Consider the following 16,921-nt stretch of genomic DNA (forward strand, 5'->3'; position numbering starts at 1 on the left):
AGGCTTGAGGGACGTGAGACTCAGCCTTGTCTTGCAAACGGATGTTGCAGTGTTGACGTATGTTGCATTGTATGTTGTATGTGTATACTCCAACATGTACTACTCTTTTGCACCAGGCATGAGTAGGACATATACATATATCTCTGGAGATACATCCCAATATATCTCTAGAGATACATCCCAATATATCTCTGGAGATACATCTCTGGAGATACATCCCAATATATCTCTGGAGATACATCTCTGGAGATACATCTCTGGAGATACATCCCAATATATCTCTGGAGATACATCTCTGGAGATACATCCCAATATATCTCTGGAGATACATCTCTGGAGATACATCCCAATATATCTCTGGAGATACATCTCTGGAGATACATCCCAATATATCTCTGGAGATACATCCCAATATATCTCTGGAGATACATCCCAATATATCTCTGGAGATACATCCCAATATATCTCTAGAGATACATCCCAATATATCTCTGGAGATACATCCCAATATATCTCTGGAGATACATCCCAATATATCTCTGGAGATACATCCCAATATATCTCTGGAGATACATCCCAATATATCTCTGGAGATACATCCCAATATATCTCTGGAGATACATCCCAATACATCTCTGGAGATACATCCCAATATATCTCTGGAGATACATCCCAATACATCTCTGGAGATACATCCCAATATATCTCTGGAGATACATCCCAATACATCTCTGGAGATACATCCCAATATATCTCTGGAGATACATCCCAATACATCTCTGGAGATACATCCCAATACATCTCTGGAGATACATCCCAATACATCTCTGGAGATACATCCCAATATATCTCTGGAGATACATCCCAATATATCTCTGGAGATACATCTCTGGAGATACATCCCAATATATCTCTGGAGATACATCCCAATACATCTCTGGAGATACATCCCAATACATCTCTGGAGATACATCCCAATACATCTCTGGAGATACATCCCAATACATCTCTGGAGATACATCCCAATACATCTCTGGAGATACATCCCAATACATCTCTGGAGATACATCCCAATACATCTCTGGAGATACATCCCAATACATCTCTGGAGATACATCCCAATATATCTCTGGAGATACATCCCAATACATCTCTGGAGATACATCCCAATACATCTCTGGAGATACATCCCAATACATCTCTGGAGATACATCCCAATATATCTCTGGAGATACATCCCAATATATCTCTGGAGATACATCTCTGGAGATACATCCCAATATATCTCTGGAGATACATCCCAATACATCTCTGGAGATACATCCCAATACATCTCTGGAGATACATCCCAATACATCTCTGGAGATACATCCCAATACATCTCTGGAGATACATCCCAATACATCTCTGGAGATACATCCCAATACATCTCTGGAGATACATCCCAATACATCTCTGGAGATACATCCCAATACATCTCTAGAGATACATCCCAATACATCTCTGGAGATACATCTCAATACACAGGTGGTCACAGCATCCTTGGCACATGAGGGTGAGACTTACCTGGGACCAACTATCTTCACCTGTCACCAGGATATCTTAACTGCCACACACTCGCTTCTTGAACGTACTGATCGTCGCTCTACGGTACTCACTTGGCAGGCGACTGTTTATCGCCAGTTAATGGGGCTTGAAGAGCCAGCAGGGGGAGGAATGGGGGAGAGAGAGAGAGAGAGAGGGGGGGAACTTACAGCCTGATCGGGAGATTAGTGGCAGGGAAGTACTGCTTGGCTGCCTCTTGACGGGTCGCTGGTGTGGGGGGAAAGTGTCGTCGTGGTATTTGTAACTTTCGCCCCTACAGGTGTCTCTGCTGCGGGTGGTGGCTGATGGTGGTGTGTTTTGGTCTCTGGGAGAAGTTGCTGTGGTGTTTGCCGTCTGTGTTGGTTCCTTTGTGGTGTCTGTGTGGTGCTGTGGTGGAGTCTGCAGGTTATGTGGTGATGGGTGTTGTGGAGTGCTGGAGACGCATTACCATCACAATACACATGATGAGCCCATGAATCTCTCTTCCTCATCACAAGATGCTTATCTCTTCCTAACTTGATCAACATTAATGGGAGCCGATTCTCACTGGGAGCAAGTGAGAGAGAGAGAGAGAGAGAGAGAGAGAGAGAGAGATGCTGCAACCTCTCACGAAGAAGCATAAAAGTGGCCAACATTTGCCTTGTTAAAAAAAACTTTCCTGGCGAGAGGAATGGGTATAGGTTGTATCACTTGTATTTCTTGTCTTGTTTCCCCACGATCGTCAAGCCGGTTAGGCACACCGAGGTCCTTCTAGGTATTAGATACAGACCTTCCTCAGGATACAACCCCACGACAGTTACACTCCCCCCCCCAGGTACCTATTTCCTTGCAAGGTGAACAGTGACATAAGGTAAACACGAATATAAGTGGATCATGCCCAAAGGCTTGTGTCCTGCTGCGGGAATCGAACCCATGACCTTTCGTTTGTGACCCGGCAGACCATCTTCTTCTTCTTCATACTAGACAGGTGGTGAAAATAGCCACCAATGTTAATAAACACGTCTACCTACCTTGTGGAGGTTCCGGGGATCAACGGCCCCGCGGCCCGGTCTCCGACCAGGCCTTTGGTGAGAATAGCTACAGTGGTAATAGACAGGTAGTGAGAATAGCCTACTTATCGGTGTATGTTAAGTGTGTGTACTGAGTGGCTGGCGGAGGTGGGGCATTGTTAGTAAACAATGCTTGCAGGGAGTCTGGGGGGGGGGGTGTTGTTAGTGGAGAGAGAGAGAGAGAGAGAGAGAGAAAGGGGAGGTTGGATTAACATCAACAGCTCCTAAAATTAGTAATAGACATCAAAGATCTATCAGTCGTGGACTCATAGACCATCCAAGTGTTTCTTAACAAATAAAGATATGAGTACTAGTAGTACTCATATCTGTCGTAGATATGCGTCATATGTGTCATATGCAGTAGTTGATATGAGGCCTGTAGCACTATTATTTGTGTAAACACAACTTTTAATAGTGTTTACGGAGGAGGTCTCGTAGGGGAGCGGTACTACGTTAGTACACGAGGTCTTGGTCAGGTGTTGATAGTGTCAGCAGCTGTTTACTGTCTCAACAGCTGTTTACTGTCTCAACAGCCGTCCCAGTCCATTGTGACAGTCTTCCAGGAAGGGGGGAAGGGAAGGGAACTATAGGGAGACAGTGCCAACCCCCTGTCATCGCTACACGGATAGGTAAGCACTGGGAGGTAAGCACGCGTGCCATAGTACCATATCGCCAGTGCCTAGAGTGCCAGGTTTAGCAGCCAGCCAGGAGTGCCAGCTCCGATACAATCGTTACGTCACTCGGCTCGTAGTGGAGACACCGGGTCTCCGTCCTTCCTACCTTGTGTCTACCTTGTGTCTACCCTGTATCTACCTTGTGTCTACCTTGTGTAGCTTCCGGGATCAATGTATTGATCCCCGCAAATATTTACAAGTCTAGTTCAAGATGTTTAACTGAAGCTCATGAGAGTCAATAGTTTTGTTATCTTTTCCTCCTCACTACAAAGACTAAGACTAGCAAGAATTCAGACTTTACCACGGGGGAATTACTTCTTAATCCTAAGACTTACTAAGACCTACATGGACGCTCTATAGGTTTAACGTTGTAATATCAAGATTTACCTTCGTAATTCTAACATTAACGAGAAATCTTTAACATGGGAATTACTTGATAATACCCAAGACTTATTAAGATGTGTGTGTGTGTGTGTGTTTACTAGTTGTGTTTACTAGTTGTCAACTGTCAATCAACTGTTTACTAACTACTTTTTTTTTCCACACACACACACACACACCCCAGGAAGCAGCCCGTGACAGCTGACTAACTCCCAGGTACCTATTTACTGCTAGGTAACAGGGGCATTCAGGGTGAAAGAAACTTTGCCCATTTGTTTCTGCCTCATGCGGGAATCAATAGTCTCATCTCATGTCTCGCAAGAATCTCATGTGTGTGTGTGTGTGTGTGTGTGTGTGTGTGTGTGTGTGTGTGTGTGTGTGTGCTCACCTATTTGGTCCTTCGAACCGGATGGTTCACACACACACAAACCTTTGCGTGTGTGTGTGTGTGTGTGTGTATGGGATGCTGGTAGACGTATAAACAGGATATACAGTATACTTCAGGATGTATACTCAAGAGAACAACCGTCCTAAACACCTGCCTTTCAGCACGTGTTTGAGTCTACGCGAACCGGAAGTAAACATTAGCCAGTACTGGACGAGGCAAACACGTGAGGGGGGAGAGAGAGAGAGAGAGAGAGAGAGAGAGAGAGAGAGAGAGAGAGAGAGAGAGAGAGAGACAGAGAGAGAGAGAGAGAGAGAGAGAGAGAGAGACAGAGAGAGAGAGAGAGAGAGAGAGAGAGACAGAGAGAGAGAGAGAGAGAGAGAGAGAGAGAGAGAGAGAGAGAGAGAGAGAGAGAGAGAGAGACAGAGAGAGAGAGAGAGAGAGAGAGAGAGAGAGACAGAGAGAGAGAGAGAGAGAGAGAGAGAGAGAGAGAGACAGAGAGAGAGAGAGAGAGAGAGAGAGAGACAGAGAGAGAGAGAGAGAGAGAGAGAGAGAGAGAGAGAGAGAGAGAGAGAGAGAGAGAGAGAGAGAGAGAGAGAGAGAGCTCTGGCAGCTGTGGTGAGTACATCTTGCTATGATGCTAAATTCTCCAAATATATAAAACAAAAAACATAATGTCTTATGTAATGGAAATTTACTGCCTGGTTCCGCTCCCTTTTTGTTGGAAGTTTTGATGCCAGAGGCAGTGACAGATAGTTACAGAAGCACTGCCAGAGGCAGTAACAGGCAGTGACAAGGGCAGTGCCAGAAGCTGGGTCCCCTCAACTGCACCGTTCTTGTGCCATTTATTAATCCAAAAATAAATGGCTGATGTAGATGGTTTTATTGGAAGAGGGGAATGTGCTCGCCACCAGATGGGGAAGAGAGGGGGGTGGTGGGGTTTTGTGCCCCTGGGGAAGAGGAGGGGTGAGGGGTTGTTGCCCCCTAGTGCAAGGATGAGGGAGGAGGCTTGGGGCAAGATGGAAATGTTGAGAAAGGGCAGGTCTGGGGGAAAGGAAATACAAGAGAATATTTCTCTGACCTCTCAGAGATACTCACAAGCAACTGCTATTCTGTGCCACACCAGCCTGAGATTGACAGCCACAGACACAGCTACCTTGTGTCAAGCAACAGCCTGATGGATCAAGCTCCCTCAAGTCAAGCCTGGCCTCAGGCCGGGCTTGGGGAGTAGAAGAACTCCCAGAACCCCATCAACCACGCATCAACCAGGTGCCACCACTCTTCCCCTTACAACGTCCTCTCCTGGAGCCGGCATGCCGTGGCATCTTGACACGAAGCCTTAGACTAACTACCCAATTAAGCTGGTGGTTACTAAGTGGCTCCCGAAGGCAGGCGGTTATCTGATGGCCTCGTTACTGCTTGTTGCGCTGTTTCATCTCATAATTGGGCCCACGAGTGGTGTCCTCAGTCTCCTGTCAGATGGACAGGCCTGGCTCTGGGCCGGAGGGGGTGTTTGGGGGGGTCCCTGGGGGTGGGGGGAGGGGAAGGGAAGGTTGTGTAGGTAGGCTGGAATTGAACATGCGTGTGGAGGTAAATGGAAATGAGAAACAGACAGAGAAATTAGCAGACAGGAACAGACAGACAGACAGACAGTTTGGCCTCAGGCAGGACAGGTCGATATGTAGAAGAACTCCCGAAACCTCTGCAGGTATGCCTCAGGACAGACAGAGACAGACAGACGCAGACAGACAGACAGACAGACAGTTTGGCCTCAGGCAGGACAGGTCGAAATGTAGAACTCCCAGAACTCTCTGCAGATATGCCTCAGGACAGACAGACAGAGACAGACAGAGACAGACAGAGACAGACAGACAGAGACAGACAGACAGAGACAGACAGAGACAGACAGACAGAGACAGACAGACAGACATACAGACCCCCTACACCACCTCACCATAAACGAGAGCATAAACTCGGGTCCATCAACCCGGGACCTCACCTGGGCTCTCATTAACCTCCTCTCTATCTCCCTCTCCTCACCTGACTCTTCCCTTCATTCCTTCCACCCATGTTATCGCCCTCTGCCTCTCTCACGTGTTCTCCTCCTCCTCCTCCTCCCCTTCTATTCCATGTACCGGTAATAAGGATGAATGAGAATCATTATTTCTCATTTCACGTCAAGTGATCCCATGTCTCAGTGCGGCATTATCTTACCTCGAGACGTTTTCTCTCAAGTATGGGGGAAAGTCTTTAAGATAAGATCATTGTGAGAAAGTAATAATATAGTAAGCCTATGTAGGATATGGAAGATATGTGGGTGCGTGGATAGCAGCTGGGATAGCAGTAATGAGGGATAAATCGGTGAGCCAGCTTCTTGGATCATCGGGACATCGAACTCGACCCTGCAAGAAGTGAGATCCCTCTTATCAAGATCGAACTTATTGCGATGTAAAACAGGTTCTTGTACTCTCCCAAGCCCGGCCCGAGGCCAGGCTTGACTTGTGAGAGCTTGGTCCAACAGGCTGTTGCTTGGAGCGGTCCGCAGGCCCACATACCCACCACAGTCTGGTTGGTCCGGGGCTAAAAAAGCTCTGCTTCACTTTTAAAGGATCAGCTTCACATCTTCCTTGTCACCGTGAAGGAAGGATCAGCTTCACATCTTCCTTGTCACCGTGAAGGAAGCACCAGAAGCTACTGAGAACAGATTATGATTATGAATGCTGAGGAAGACTGAAGCAAATAGAGAATCACCTTAACAAACTACAATGGAACATACAAAAATGGCTTTTAGAGTTTAACTGACGTAAGTGCAACCTATTGAAGCCAGGTCCTGGGAATAGGAGAATGGACACAAGTTACCAAATGCAATATTGAACTCTTTTTTTGCCATAGACCATTGACACAGACTTGGAGGGTAATATGAAATTCTTATTATTGTTTATTGGTTCATGTTTTCCAAACTATTGAACTTTTCCTAAAGGCGTCCGAACATAATATTGGTTCAGTCTTTGAGAATCTTAGGTCTCTTACTTTGAGGGAGGATTCTGAAGAACAGAGTCTGCTCAACCAGGTTGTTAGATGCTGCTGTTGCTCGCAGTCTGACGTATGAGGAATCTGGTAGCTGATCAGATGTCCAAGTTCACTTTTGAACACTGTGGGAGGTCAGCCAGTTATGTCCTATATGTGTAGTGTTGAAAAGTCTTACTGTAAGCACTCTCTCACGGCGTGACCTGTTGCAATTCTTCGTTTCAACGTGAGGTATTATTTCCATGTGCAGATTCGGAACCAATTCCTGTATATTTTGACCAGACCACACACTAGAAAGTGAAGGGACGACGACGTTTCGGTCCGTCCTGGACCATTCTCAAGTCAATACACATATTTCAGCCACGTTATTGTGACTCCTCGTCTGCAATTCCTCTATAATATTTTCCTTGGAAATTATTGCGTATTTTCTCTAGAGAATACATTTTGAGAGATTTTAAGCCGTGAATGGATTCAGGCAGCAAAAGTTATCTGTACATTCTCCAGACGAACAATTTCTCCAACTTTGAAAAAGGACTGTTATTTCGCAACAATATTCCACCCTAGAGAGCACTAATGATTTTAAAAGGTATCATCATTGGTATAGCATCTCTTACATACAGAAATCACACTAACGTGATCCAGTAAGTTCAGTAGAACTTGGGTTTCAACTCTTTTTTTTAACCCTGTCGTAGCTCAGTCGATTAAGGCAGTGTCTGGGATGCTCCCGGACGCAGGTTCGAATCCTCGTCACGGCCCTTGTGGAAACACACACACACACACACACACACACACACACACACACACACACACACACACACACACACACACACACACACACACCAGCCCAGTAGGTAGGCTCAGGAACCTGTACAACAGTTGATTGACAGACAGTTGAGAGGCGGGACCAAAGAGCCAGACCTCAACCCCCGCAAGCACAAATAGTTGCATACAAATAGGTGAGTACACAACATTCAAACGAGGTGAGGTGGTGGTGTTTGCTACACACAAACACACACACACACACACACACACACACACACACACACTCACACACACACTCACACACACACACACACAACATACAAGTAAAGACTGTGTTTGTTTACTGTGAATGTGTAGTGATGTCCCCCATGTGAAAGGTCCCTCACAGTATCTAATTCTTGCCCCAAGCAGCTGCATGATCGCGTATCAGACCAGAAATAGCTGCAGCTAACCATGTAGCAGCTGACGACTGGGGCTGACAACTGCATGATACAGGCTGTGGACACTCCCAGACTAACTTGACACTTGACGGCCGACAAGCTGAGATACATTTGACTGACAAACACTAATCTGGATGGCTGACAGGTGCAGATAAGCTGAAATTAAATTTCCTTGAATCACTCAATAAACTGGTTATGTCCTGGTTGATACCTGGTTGATGGGGTTCTGGGAGTTCTTCTACTCCCCAAGCCCGGCCCGAGGCCAGGCTTGACTTGTGAGAGTTTGGTCCACCAGGCTGTTGCTTGGAGCGGCCCGCAGGCCCACATATACCTGGTTGATGGGGTTCTGGGAGTTCTACTCCCCAAGCCCGACCCGAGGCCAGGCTTGACTTGTGAGAGTTTGGTCCACCAGGCTGTTGCATGTAGCGGCCCGCAGGCCCACATATACCTGGTTGATGGGGTTCTGGGAGTTCTTCTACTCCCCAAGCCCGACCCGAGGCCAGGTTTGACTTGTGAGAGTTTGGTCCACCAGGCTGTTGCTTGGAGCGGCCCGCAGGCCCACATATACCTGGTTGATGGGGTTCTGGGAGTTCTTCTACTCCCCAAGCCCGACCCGAGGCCAGGCTTGACTTGTGAGAGTTTGGTCCACCAGGCTGTTGCTTGGAGCGGTCCGCAGGCCCACATACCCACCACAGCCCGGTTGGTCCGGCTTATGTCACACTATAAGTTCATTAAGGTTCGAAACAAGTTCGAATCGAAGCGATTCGATCGATCGAATCGTATTCAGCAATGCGATTTTCTAATTGAATGGGGGTACATGATCTTGCCTTAGAACATATACAGATGTTTAGTGAGTTAATGAGGTTGTTTAGTAGGCATTCGAGCTTGTTTGGTGGCCTAATGAGCTTGTTTAATAGGCATATGAACTACACAATTCGGTAGTCGAACTTGCTCAATGAGTGAACAGAGTTTTTCATTGAGTATACAAATTTGTTCAGTGTATATGTCATTTTGTTCAGTATACAGGCCTCCTTGCTTTTAGTTCCAACAGGCAGAGAACACCTTGTTCAGTAGTTAGTCGAGATTGTTCAGTAGGAAGATGAACAATGGTCGATATAAAGATCATTTTGTTGAGTTGGTTGACTACGTTGTTCAACTGGTAGACCAATTTGTTCATTGCAGGCGATGAGTCACAATAACGTGGCTGATGTATGTTGACCAGACCACACACTAGAAGTTGAAGGGACGACGACGACGTTTTGGTTCGTCCTGGACCATTCTCAAGTCGATTCGACTTGAGAATGGTCCAGGACGGACCGAAACGTCGTCGTCCCTTCAACTTCTAGTGTGTGCTCTGGCCAATTTGTTCATTCTTCCGCTCGCAGAACACAACTCTTGTTCTCGTGATCTGAAAGTGACAGCGATTTGACGTTTCAGCAAAACAGATAAAAAACAAAAAGTACTTTTAATTGAGGAGTTATTAACAAAATAAAATACTTTGTAACTGAGGAAGAAAGATAAGAAGTACATCGTAACGTACTTTTTAACTGTTAAGTAAAGAAAAAAAAGGTTTGTAAGTTAGAAAGTAAACCACAAAATTACTTTGTAAATGAAAGAATACTCGAAAAAGATGTAAATTACCAAACCAAAGTGATCTTAAGTTTTGATAAGTGATATTATGTACTTACCTAATTGGTGAGTAATTCGGGGCTCAGCGTCCCCGCGGCCCGGTCGTCGGAGCCACTACCCACCAACACCTCCTTGAAGCATTTCCGCCACAAGGAGCCTGATAACCTAACCTTACTTTGAGGTGCTTCCGGGGCTTATCGTCCCCGCGGCCCGGTCGTCGACCAGGCCTCCAACCCTAACTGCACTTCCTATAGGGCTCCTGTGCGGATGCCAGGGAGTGCCAGAGTGGGTGGCCCCCGGCGAGGGCCATGTATGTAGTGCCAAGGAGTGCCAGCCTCCTCCAGCACTGTGCCACATATGTCGAGGGAACGCATAGAGAGACGCAAGCTATGGGTACAGGTGAGTTAACAGCCAATTATGTTGTTAGAGGGATTTGTATACCGTTTCTAGCACTGAGTACAGAATAATTGTCATATTCGATATGATATTTATATAAATAATAATTGTAAATATTCTCGCTGTGTCTCTCTTTCTCTCTGTCTCTCTCTCTGTCTCTCTCTCTCTGTCTCTCTCTGTCTCTGTCTCTCTCTGTCTCTGTCTCTCTCTGTCTCTGTCTCTGTCTCTCTCTCTCTCTCTCTCTCTCTCTCTCTCTCTCTCTCTCTCTCTCTCTCTCTCTCTCTCATCCACAATAGGGTACAGTTGGCATAGCTTCAAATAGAAGTTGTAAACATGTAACTGATAAACCGCTAATCTTCCCTGAATATGATATGATGTAGACATTGGATATTAATGACTGTAGAGTCATTCACAGCTCTCTGACAAGTGTCATATTACAGAGGCAGCACGAGGTTATGGGTCAGGTGGCACCCCAACACACCAACATAGTGGCACTCTGTCCATAACCCTGGGCCTGCGGGCCGCTCCAAGCAACAGCCTGTTGGACCAAGTTATCACAAGTCGAGCTGACTTGTATAGTCAGTCCCAAATTCCACAGGAGGAGAATTCAGTAAATTCGATTTGAATAATAAACTGAATAGGAACTAATAAACCAAGATTTCACAGAAATAAGCTGGGAAGAACAGCTTGAAATGGGAAACTTAAACCAGTGCTTCGAGAAAATAAGCTCAGTAGCTCTAGAAATATGCTGAAACGACGTTCGTTTAAGTAAAAAGAGGAATAGATGAACGGCGTTCCCTCTATAGGCGAAGAAAATAAACTCAGGGGCAACTTGAATATTGTTTTGAATTCGAGTCATAACGGTTGGCATATTGTTTTGAATATGAGTCATAACGGTTGGCGTATTGTTTTGAATTCGAGTCATAACGGATGGCGTATTGCTTTGAATATGAGTCATAACTGTTGACGTATTGCTGTGAATATGAGTCAACTATCTCAAACTATCTCAAGAACGACAATAAGGCTGTGTAGAGAAACAGAAGCGATTGGAGTTTTAATTTATTCCACCAATTACTCCTTGGATTTCCCCCCAAGAGTCCACTTCTTCTTGTACTCCCTCTAGGAATTCTCTTAACTTTTTGGTAGTTCTACAGTTTACAAGTTTCATTCCACTCCCTCTTTTGTGGCTTTGTCACATCACTTATTCAAAATCATCACTCATTTGTGACATCACTTATTCAAAAGCCTAGCGTTCAGGGGCCAGATTCACGAAAGCAGTTACGCAAGTACTTACGAACGTGTACATCTTTCCTCAATCTTTGACGGCTTTGGTTACATTTATTAAACAGTTTACAAGCATGAAAACTTGCCAATCAACTGTTGTTATTGTTATAAACAGCCTCCTGGCGCTTCGGAGCTCATTAACTGTTTAATAATTGTAAACAAAGCCGTCAAAGATTGAGGAAAGATATACACGTTCGTAAGTACTTGCGTAACTGCTTCGTGAATCTGGCCCTAGGAGAGGCCCAGCGCGGTAGAAACTCATTCTTGAAGAGCATTTTGTGTGCATTCGAAACTCAAAATGTCCATACGTACGCCTTGCTGACGCAGACCTGGTGCTCCATGATGTTCCTGCTCCCTGTCCTCTTTTACCGTGTTACTCTTGGCAGTGTATAAACGTCTGGTCGTCACTCTTACCTGGCCTTCACTCCCAAGAGTGCCTCTGGCACGCTAGTAAAGCTGCCAGACGCTCAGTGGGCACTCTCAATCACGCTCTTCGGCACTGGTCTTTTGTTTTGAATGTGAACCATAACGGTTAGTGTATTATTTTGAATATGAATCATAACGGTTGGTGTATTGTTTTGAATGTTTGTCGTAACGGTTCGCCTTTGTTTTGAATGTTAGTCATAACGGTTGGCCTTTTGTTTTGAATATGAACCACAACGGTTGGTGTATTATTTTGAATAGGAGTCATAACGGTTGGTGTATTTGAATATCTTCAAATTTGAAGATATTCTTTGAATGACTTCATATCTGAATATCTTCGAATATCGTTGATATTCTTTGAAGGACTTTGAATATCTTCATCAAAGAAAAATTACTTAGACGTTTGTTGGGTAAATTCCTGTGGACCGTTGGGAACTTTCTGGTAGTTAGGTATTAAGAGGAAGCCCAGGGGGCCAGATTCACGAAGCAGTTACGCAAGTACTTACGAACGTGTACATCTTTCCTCAATCTTTGACGGATTTGGTTACATTTATTAAACAGTTTACAAGCATGAAAACTTGCCAATCAACTGTTATTATTGTTATAAACAGCCTCCTGGTGCTTCGGAGCTCATTAACTGTTTAATAATTGTAAACAAAGCCGCCAAAGATTGAGAAAAGATGTACAGGTTCGTAAGTGCTTCGTGAATCTGATCCCTAGTAACTGATTTCTAATTGTTTATGGTGTCTTGATGTGGTGATTGTGTTGTAGTTGTGACAATAGTGGTGATTGTTGTTGCTGGGGTGCCGTTGGTGATTTGATTGTTGATGATGGTGGCTGTTGTGTTCGCGATAGTGGTAACTATGCAATTGTTGGTTGCAATATTAAACGACTTGTGCCCAGAATTAGTCACGTGATCTCTAACTGCCCATCAGACTGACCCTTAAGACCAAGGGTGATGTATCCCTCTCGCTACTGACCACCTCTCTTCTCAGACAACTTGGGCTGGACGGTAGAGCGACGGTCTCGCTTCATGCAGGTCGGCGTTCAATCCCCAAAACCGTCCACAAGTGGTTGGGGCACCATTCCTTCCCCACACCCGTCCCATCCCAGATCCTTATCCTGATCCCTTCCAAGTGCTATATAGTCATTATGCCTTGGCGCTTTCCCCTTCCTTTCCACCCAGGGGAACGGAACGTGTTGGGGAGTGTGTCCCCTGGTCCCTGGTCCCGAGTGCGTGGCGTGAGTGTGTTTGGCTAGTGTTTACACTCAAATGAAGTGGGAATTAATATAATTCGCGTCTCGCTCCTGTGTAAACAGCTTCGATATACTAGAAGTGGCGACCCACTTCCGCTGAATATATCACGTTGTAAACTCTAGTGTTATATATTACGATCTGTCTTGAAGATATGCTAGATATTGTCGTATCTACTGAGGAAGTTGTCGTGACTGAAGATGTTTGTGACTGAAGATGTTTGTGACTGAAGATGTTTATAAATTGATGTGTTTTGTAATGTGATTTTTTCATCTCACTCCATTCACAGTTTATTAAATGTAAATAATAAATGTATTATCATTTAACAGTTTATTTAACTGTTAAATAGAGAGAATCACCTTGAGGTGATTCCGGGGCTCAGCGACCTCGCGGCCCGGTCGTCGACCAGGCATCCTGGTTGCTGGACTGGTCAACCAGGCTGTTGAACGCGGTTGGTATGCCGTTGGAACCAGATGAAAATGCAGACCTGAGATGTTATTCAATGCTGTAAACCAGTACATTACAGAGGTATCCAGATCTTCGGTTTAAAGGCCTTTTGATTTACAAGTTTACAGTTTATAAAGTTTGGTGGTATACTGGTGGCTGGTACCCCCTGAACTTGTAGGTATGAACTTACCTCCTCAAGCTCACAGAACGTCTTATTAACAACGTTCTATTTCTTACAGGTGAGGAACCGATGATGGTTGACCAGACTGTGGTGGTTGGTAAGTTGATATTTGTGTTCTTCTTGGGGAGACTTATTATTATTGACAGAGAGAACTCTTGTCAACATCAAGGTCCTAGTTGACCAGACCCACCAAACAGGAGGCCCTTGTCTAAGACCGGGCCGCGGGGACATTGATCCCCGGAACCACCAACAGGTAGTTAATAGACGTTGATTTCGTTGTGTATAACACCTCGAGGGCTGTTATCAGGTATTTCGTGGGTCCATGTTGATAAGCTTATTAAACTTAGCCTAATAATAAGGTACTTTATCATAGTTTTATATCTTATAGGGATGTGAAGCCTTGGACCTTTCCAGTGAAGCCTTTGTTTGAAGCTTTCCAGTGAAGCCTTTGTATGGACCTTTCCAGTGAAGCCTTTGTTTGAAGCTTTCCAGTGAAGCCTTTGTTTGAAGCCAGGCGAGAGAGGGAGGGAGGGGGTGGGGGGTCAGGGGTCACACACACACACACTAATCTGGAACTACGTGACCCCCGAGGGGGTCAAAGGCTAAGGGGGTCAGGGGTCACACGCTCTGGTCTGACATTCGCTCTCGAGAAATTAATTGAATCTTCTTTTTTCCTCGCCATGTTTTCAGTATTATATTCATTAACATGGCGGTGGATGTTGAGTGATGGGGTAATGTTGAATGTGGTGACAGTGGAGTGTTATGGAGAGAATGATTCGTGTCTAGAGTATTATTAAACATTCGCTAGGAATCACACACAGAGATCACACTAACGTGATGCATCAAATGAACAAATCCACAAGGGCCGTGTTTTAACCCTGTCGTAGCTCAGCCGATCAAGGCAGTGTCTGGGATGCTCCCGGACGCAGGTTCGAATCCTCATCACGGCCCTTGTGGATTTGTTCATTCGCTAGGAATGTTGACCTCCCTATCCCAGAAATGTTAAACCTATCCCCAGAATGTTGAATCTATCCCAGGAACGTTGAGCATATCCCAGTAAGGCCAGTAGTCTAGTCTATGACTTGTCAAGCCAAGATGGGGGTTTGGGACTAGATTCACGAAGCAGTTACGCAAGTATTTACGAACGTGTACACGTGTACAGGAACTGCCTACCTGGGGTCTAAATAACCCTCTGGAATCCCAAGGCTGACGAATCCTTTGCTACCTGTTTTCAGCACCCTTTTCAGGCGTTCCAGTCCCCTCCATACCGTTCCAGCACCCCTCCAGGAGTTCCAATCCCCTCCATACCGTTCCAGTCCCCTCCATACCGTTCCAGTCCCCTCCATACCGTTCCAGTCCCCTCCATACCGTTCCAGTCCCCTCCATACCGTTCCAGTCCCCTCCATACCGTTCCAGTCCCCTCCATACCGTTCCAGTCCCCTCCATACCGTTCCAGTCCCCTCCATACCGTTCCAGTCCCCTCCATACCGTTCCAGTCCCCTCCATACCGTTCCAGCACCGCCCTCTATCCTGCCCTCCATCTCTTCCGTCATGCTCAGGTGTGAAAGAGATGAGAAGAGGGAAGTTTTAGAGTTGAATATCGATGTTAACCTTTCCCGAGGGCATAATAGTTGAGGCATCCATGCAAGCTCCGGCGCCCCGCTGCCAGACGTATGACGCTCCTAACATCACACGGGGGGAGGTCTGACACTGAATGGTCTAAGGCGCTTGTCGCGTTTCCTGGATTCTCATTAGCCCGTGTTTGATAGTAAGACCTCCCTATAGGCTGAAACTTTATACATATAAACACCTCGCTTGATTTACAGACATACTTTTCTCATTATTGGTATGTTTGTGTATATATATATATATATCTCTCTTGCGGCCATTTAATGTATAAGAAGCAGATTCTAGCATTTTGATGTTCCTCAGGCGAATAATGCAACAGAGTACCTGGTTGATGGGGTTCTGGGAGTTCTTCTACTCCCCCAAGCCCGGCCCGAGGCCAGGCTTGACTTGTGAGAGCTTGGTCCACCAGGCTGTTGCTTGGAGCGGCCCGCAGGCCCACATATACCTGGTTGATGGGGTTCTGGGAGTTCTTCTACTCCCCAAGCCCGGCCCGAGGCCAGGCTTGACTTGTGAGAGTTTGGTCCACCAGGCTGTTGCTTGGAGCGGCCCGCAGGCCCACATATACCTGGTTGATGGGGTTCTGGGAGTTCTTCTACTCCCCAAGCCCGGCCCGAGGCCAGGCTTGACTTGTGAGAGCTTGGTCCACCAGGCTGTTGCTTGGAGCGGCCCGCAGGCCCACATATACCTGGTTGATGGGGTTCTGGGAGTTCTTCTACTCCCCAAGCCCGGCCCGAGGCCAGGCTTGACTTGTGAGAGCTTGGTCCACCAGGTTCATTAGGAGTCGTCTGCAATACCTGGGCTGAGTCACGGGGGTGCGTATATGTATATATATACACCAGAACACCTGCTGAAGGTGGCTCACAGGTGAGACTTATTACCCTGCTCTTCAGGTGAGGCCAGGCGTCCACCTGTGTCTTATACCCTCGGTACTGGGGGTGGACGTAATCTGGGGCTACCTTGTACCTTCAGTCAGAGGTGAACGTAACCGTTTCACAGCGCCAGCCGGGAGGCACAGGTGTGTGAGTGTACCAGGTGTGCGAAACTATAACAGGTGTTCCTCTGATGGGAAAGATTGGACTCCTCCTCTTTCCTCTCTTTCAGGTTTGCTTTGCCCTTCCATTATTGCCGCTTCTATCTCATTTTGTCTCTAACCCTTTCATTCTTTCCCTTCCGCCATCGGTACTTCCCCTCACCCATCCATTCTTTTCTATCCCCCTTCCCATTCTCTCTTCAGCTTCTATTCCTACCCTCGTCTCCCCACAATCTCATCACCTCCCCCCCGTCCCATCCCCCCTCCCTTCCTTCCCCTTAGGGTAAAGGTCATCTCATCTTTTCCATCTTTGCCGGTAGACAGGTGGTACGTTTTTAGCATTCT

At 46.2% G+C, this 16,921-nt stretch overlaps 1 protein-coding gene across 4 annotated transcripts in view; it reads left to right on the top strand.

Annotated features, from left to right (window-relative positions):
* The first annotated feature begins 9,712 nt into the window (after nt 1-9,712).
* The window catches only part of LOC123771068 (FERM domain-containing protein 4B), a 224,006-nt gene continuing 216,797 nt past the window's right edge, over nt 9,713-16,921 (top strand). Inside the window, exon 1 of one of the 4 annotated variants that reach the window (XM_069309581.1) lies at nt 9,713-10,330. In XM_069309581.1, the coding sequence (XP_069165682.1) occupies nt 10,289-10,330 (42 nt within the window). In that variant the 5' untranslated portion in view covers nt 9,713-10,288. The remainder of the gene's footprint in view (nt 10,331-16,921) is intronic. The other 3 variants (XM_069309585.1, XM_069309582.1, XM_069309584.1) reach the window with 3 other exon arrangements.

This window comes from Procambarus clarkii, chromosome 65, assembly GCF_040958095.1.
Source record: "Procambarus clarkii isolate CNS0578487 chromosome 65, FALCON_Pclarkii_2.0, whole genome shotgun sequence".
Classification (NCBI taxonomy): Eukaryota; Metazoa; Arthropoda; class Malacostraca; order Decapoda; family Cambaridae; genus Procambarus; species Procambarus clarkii.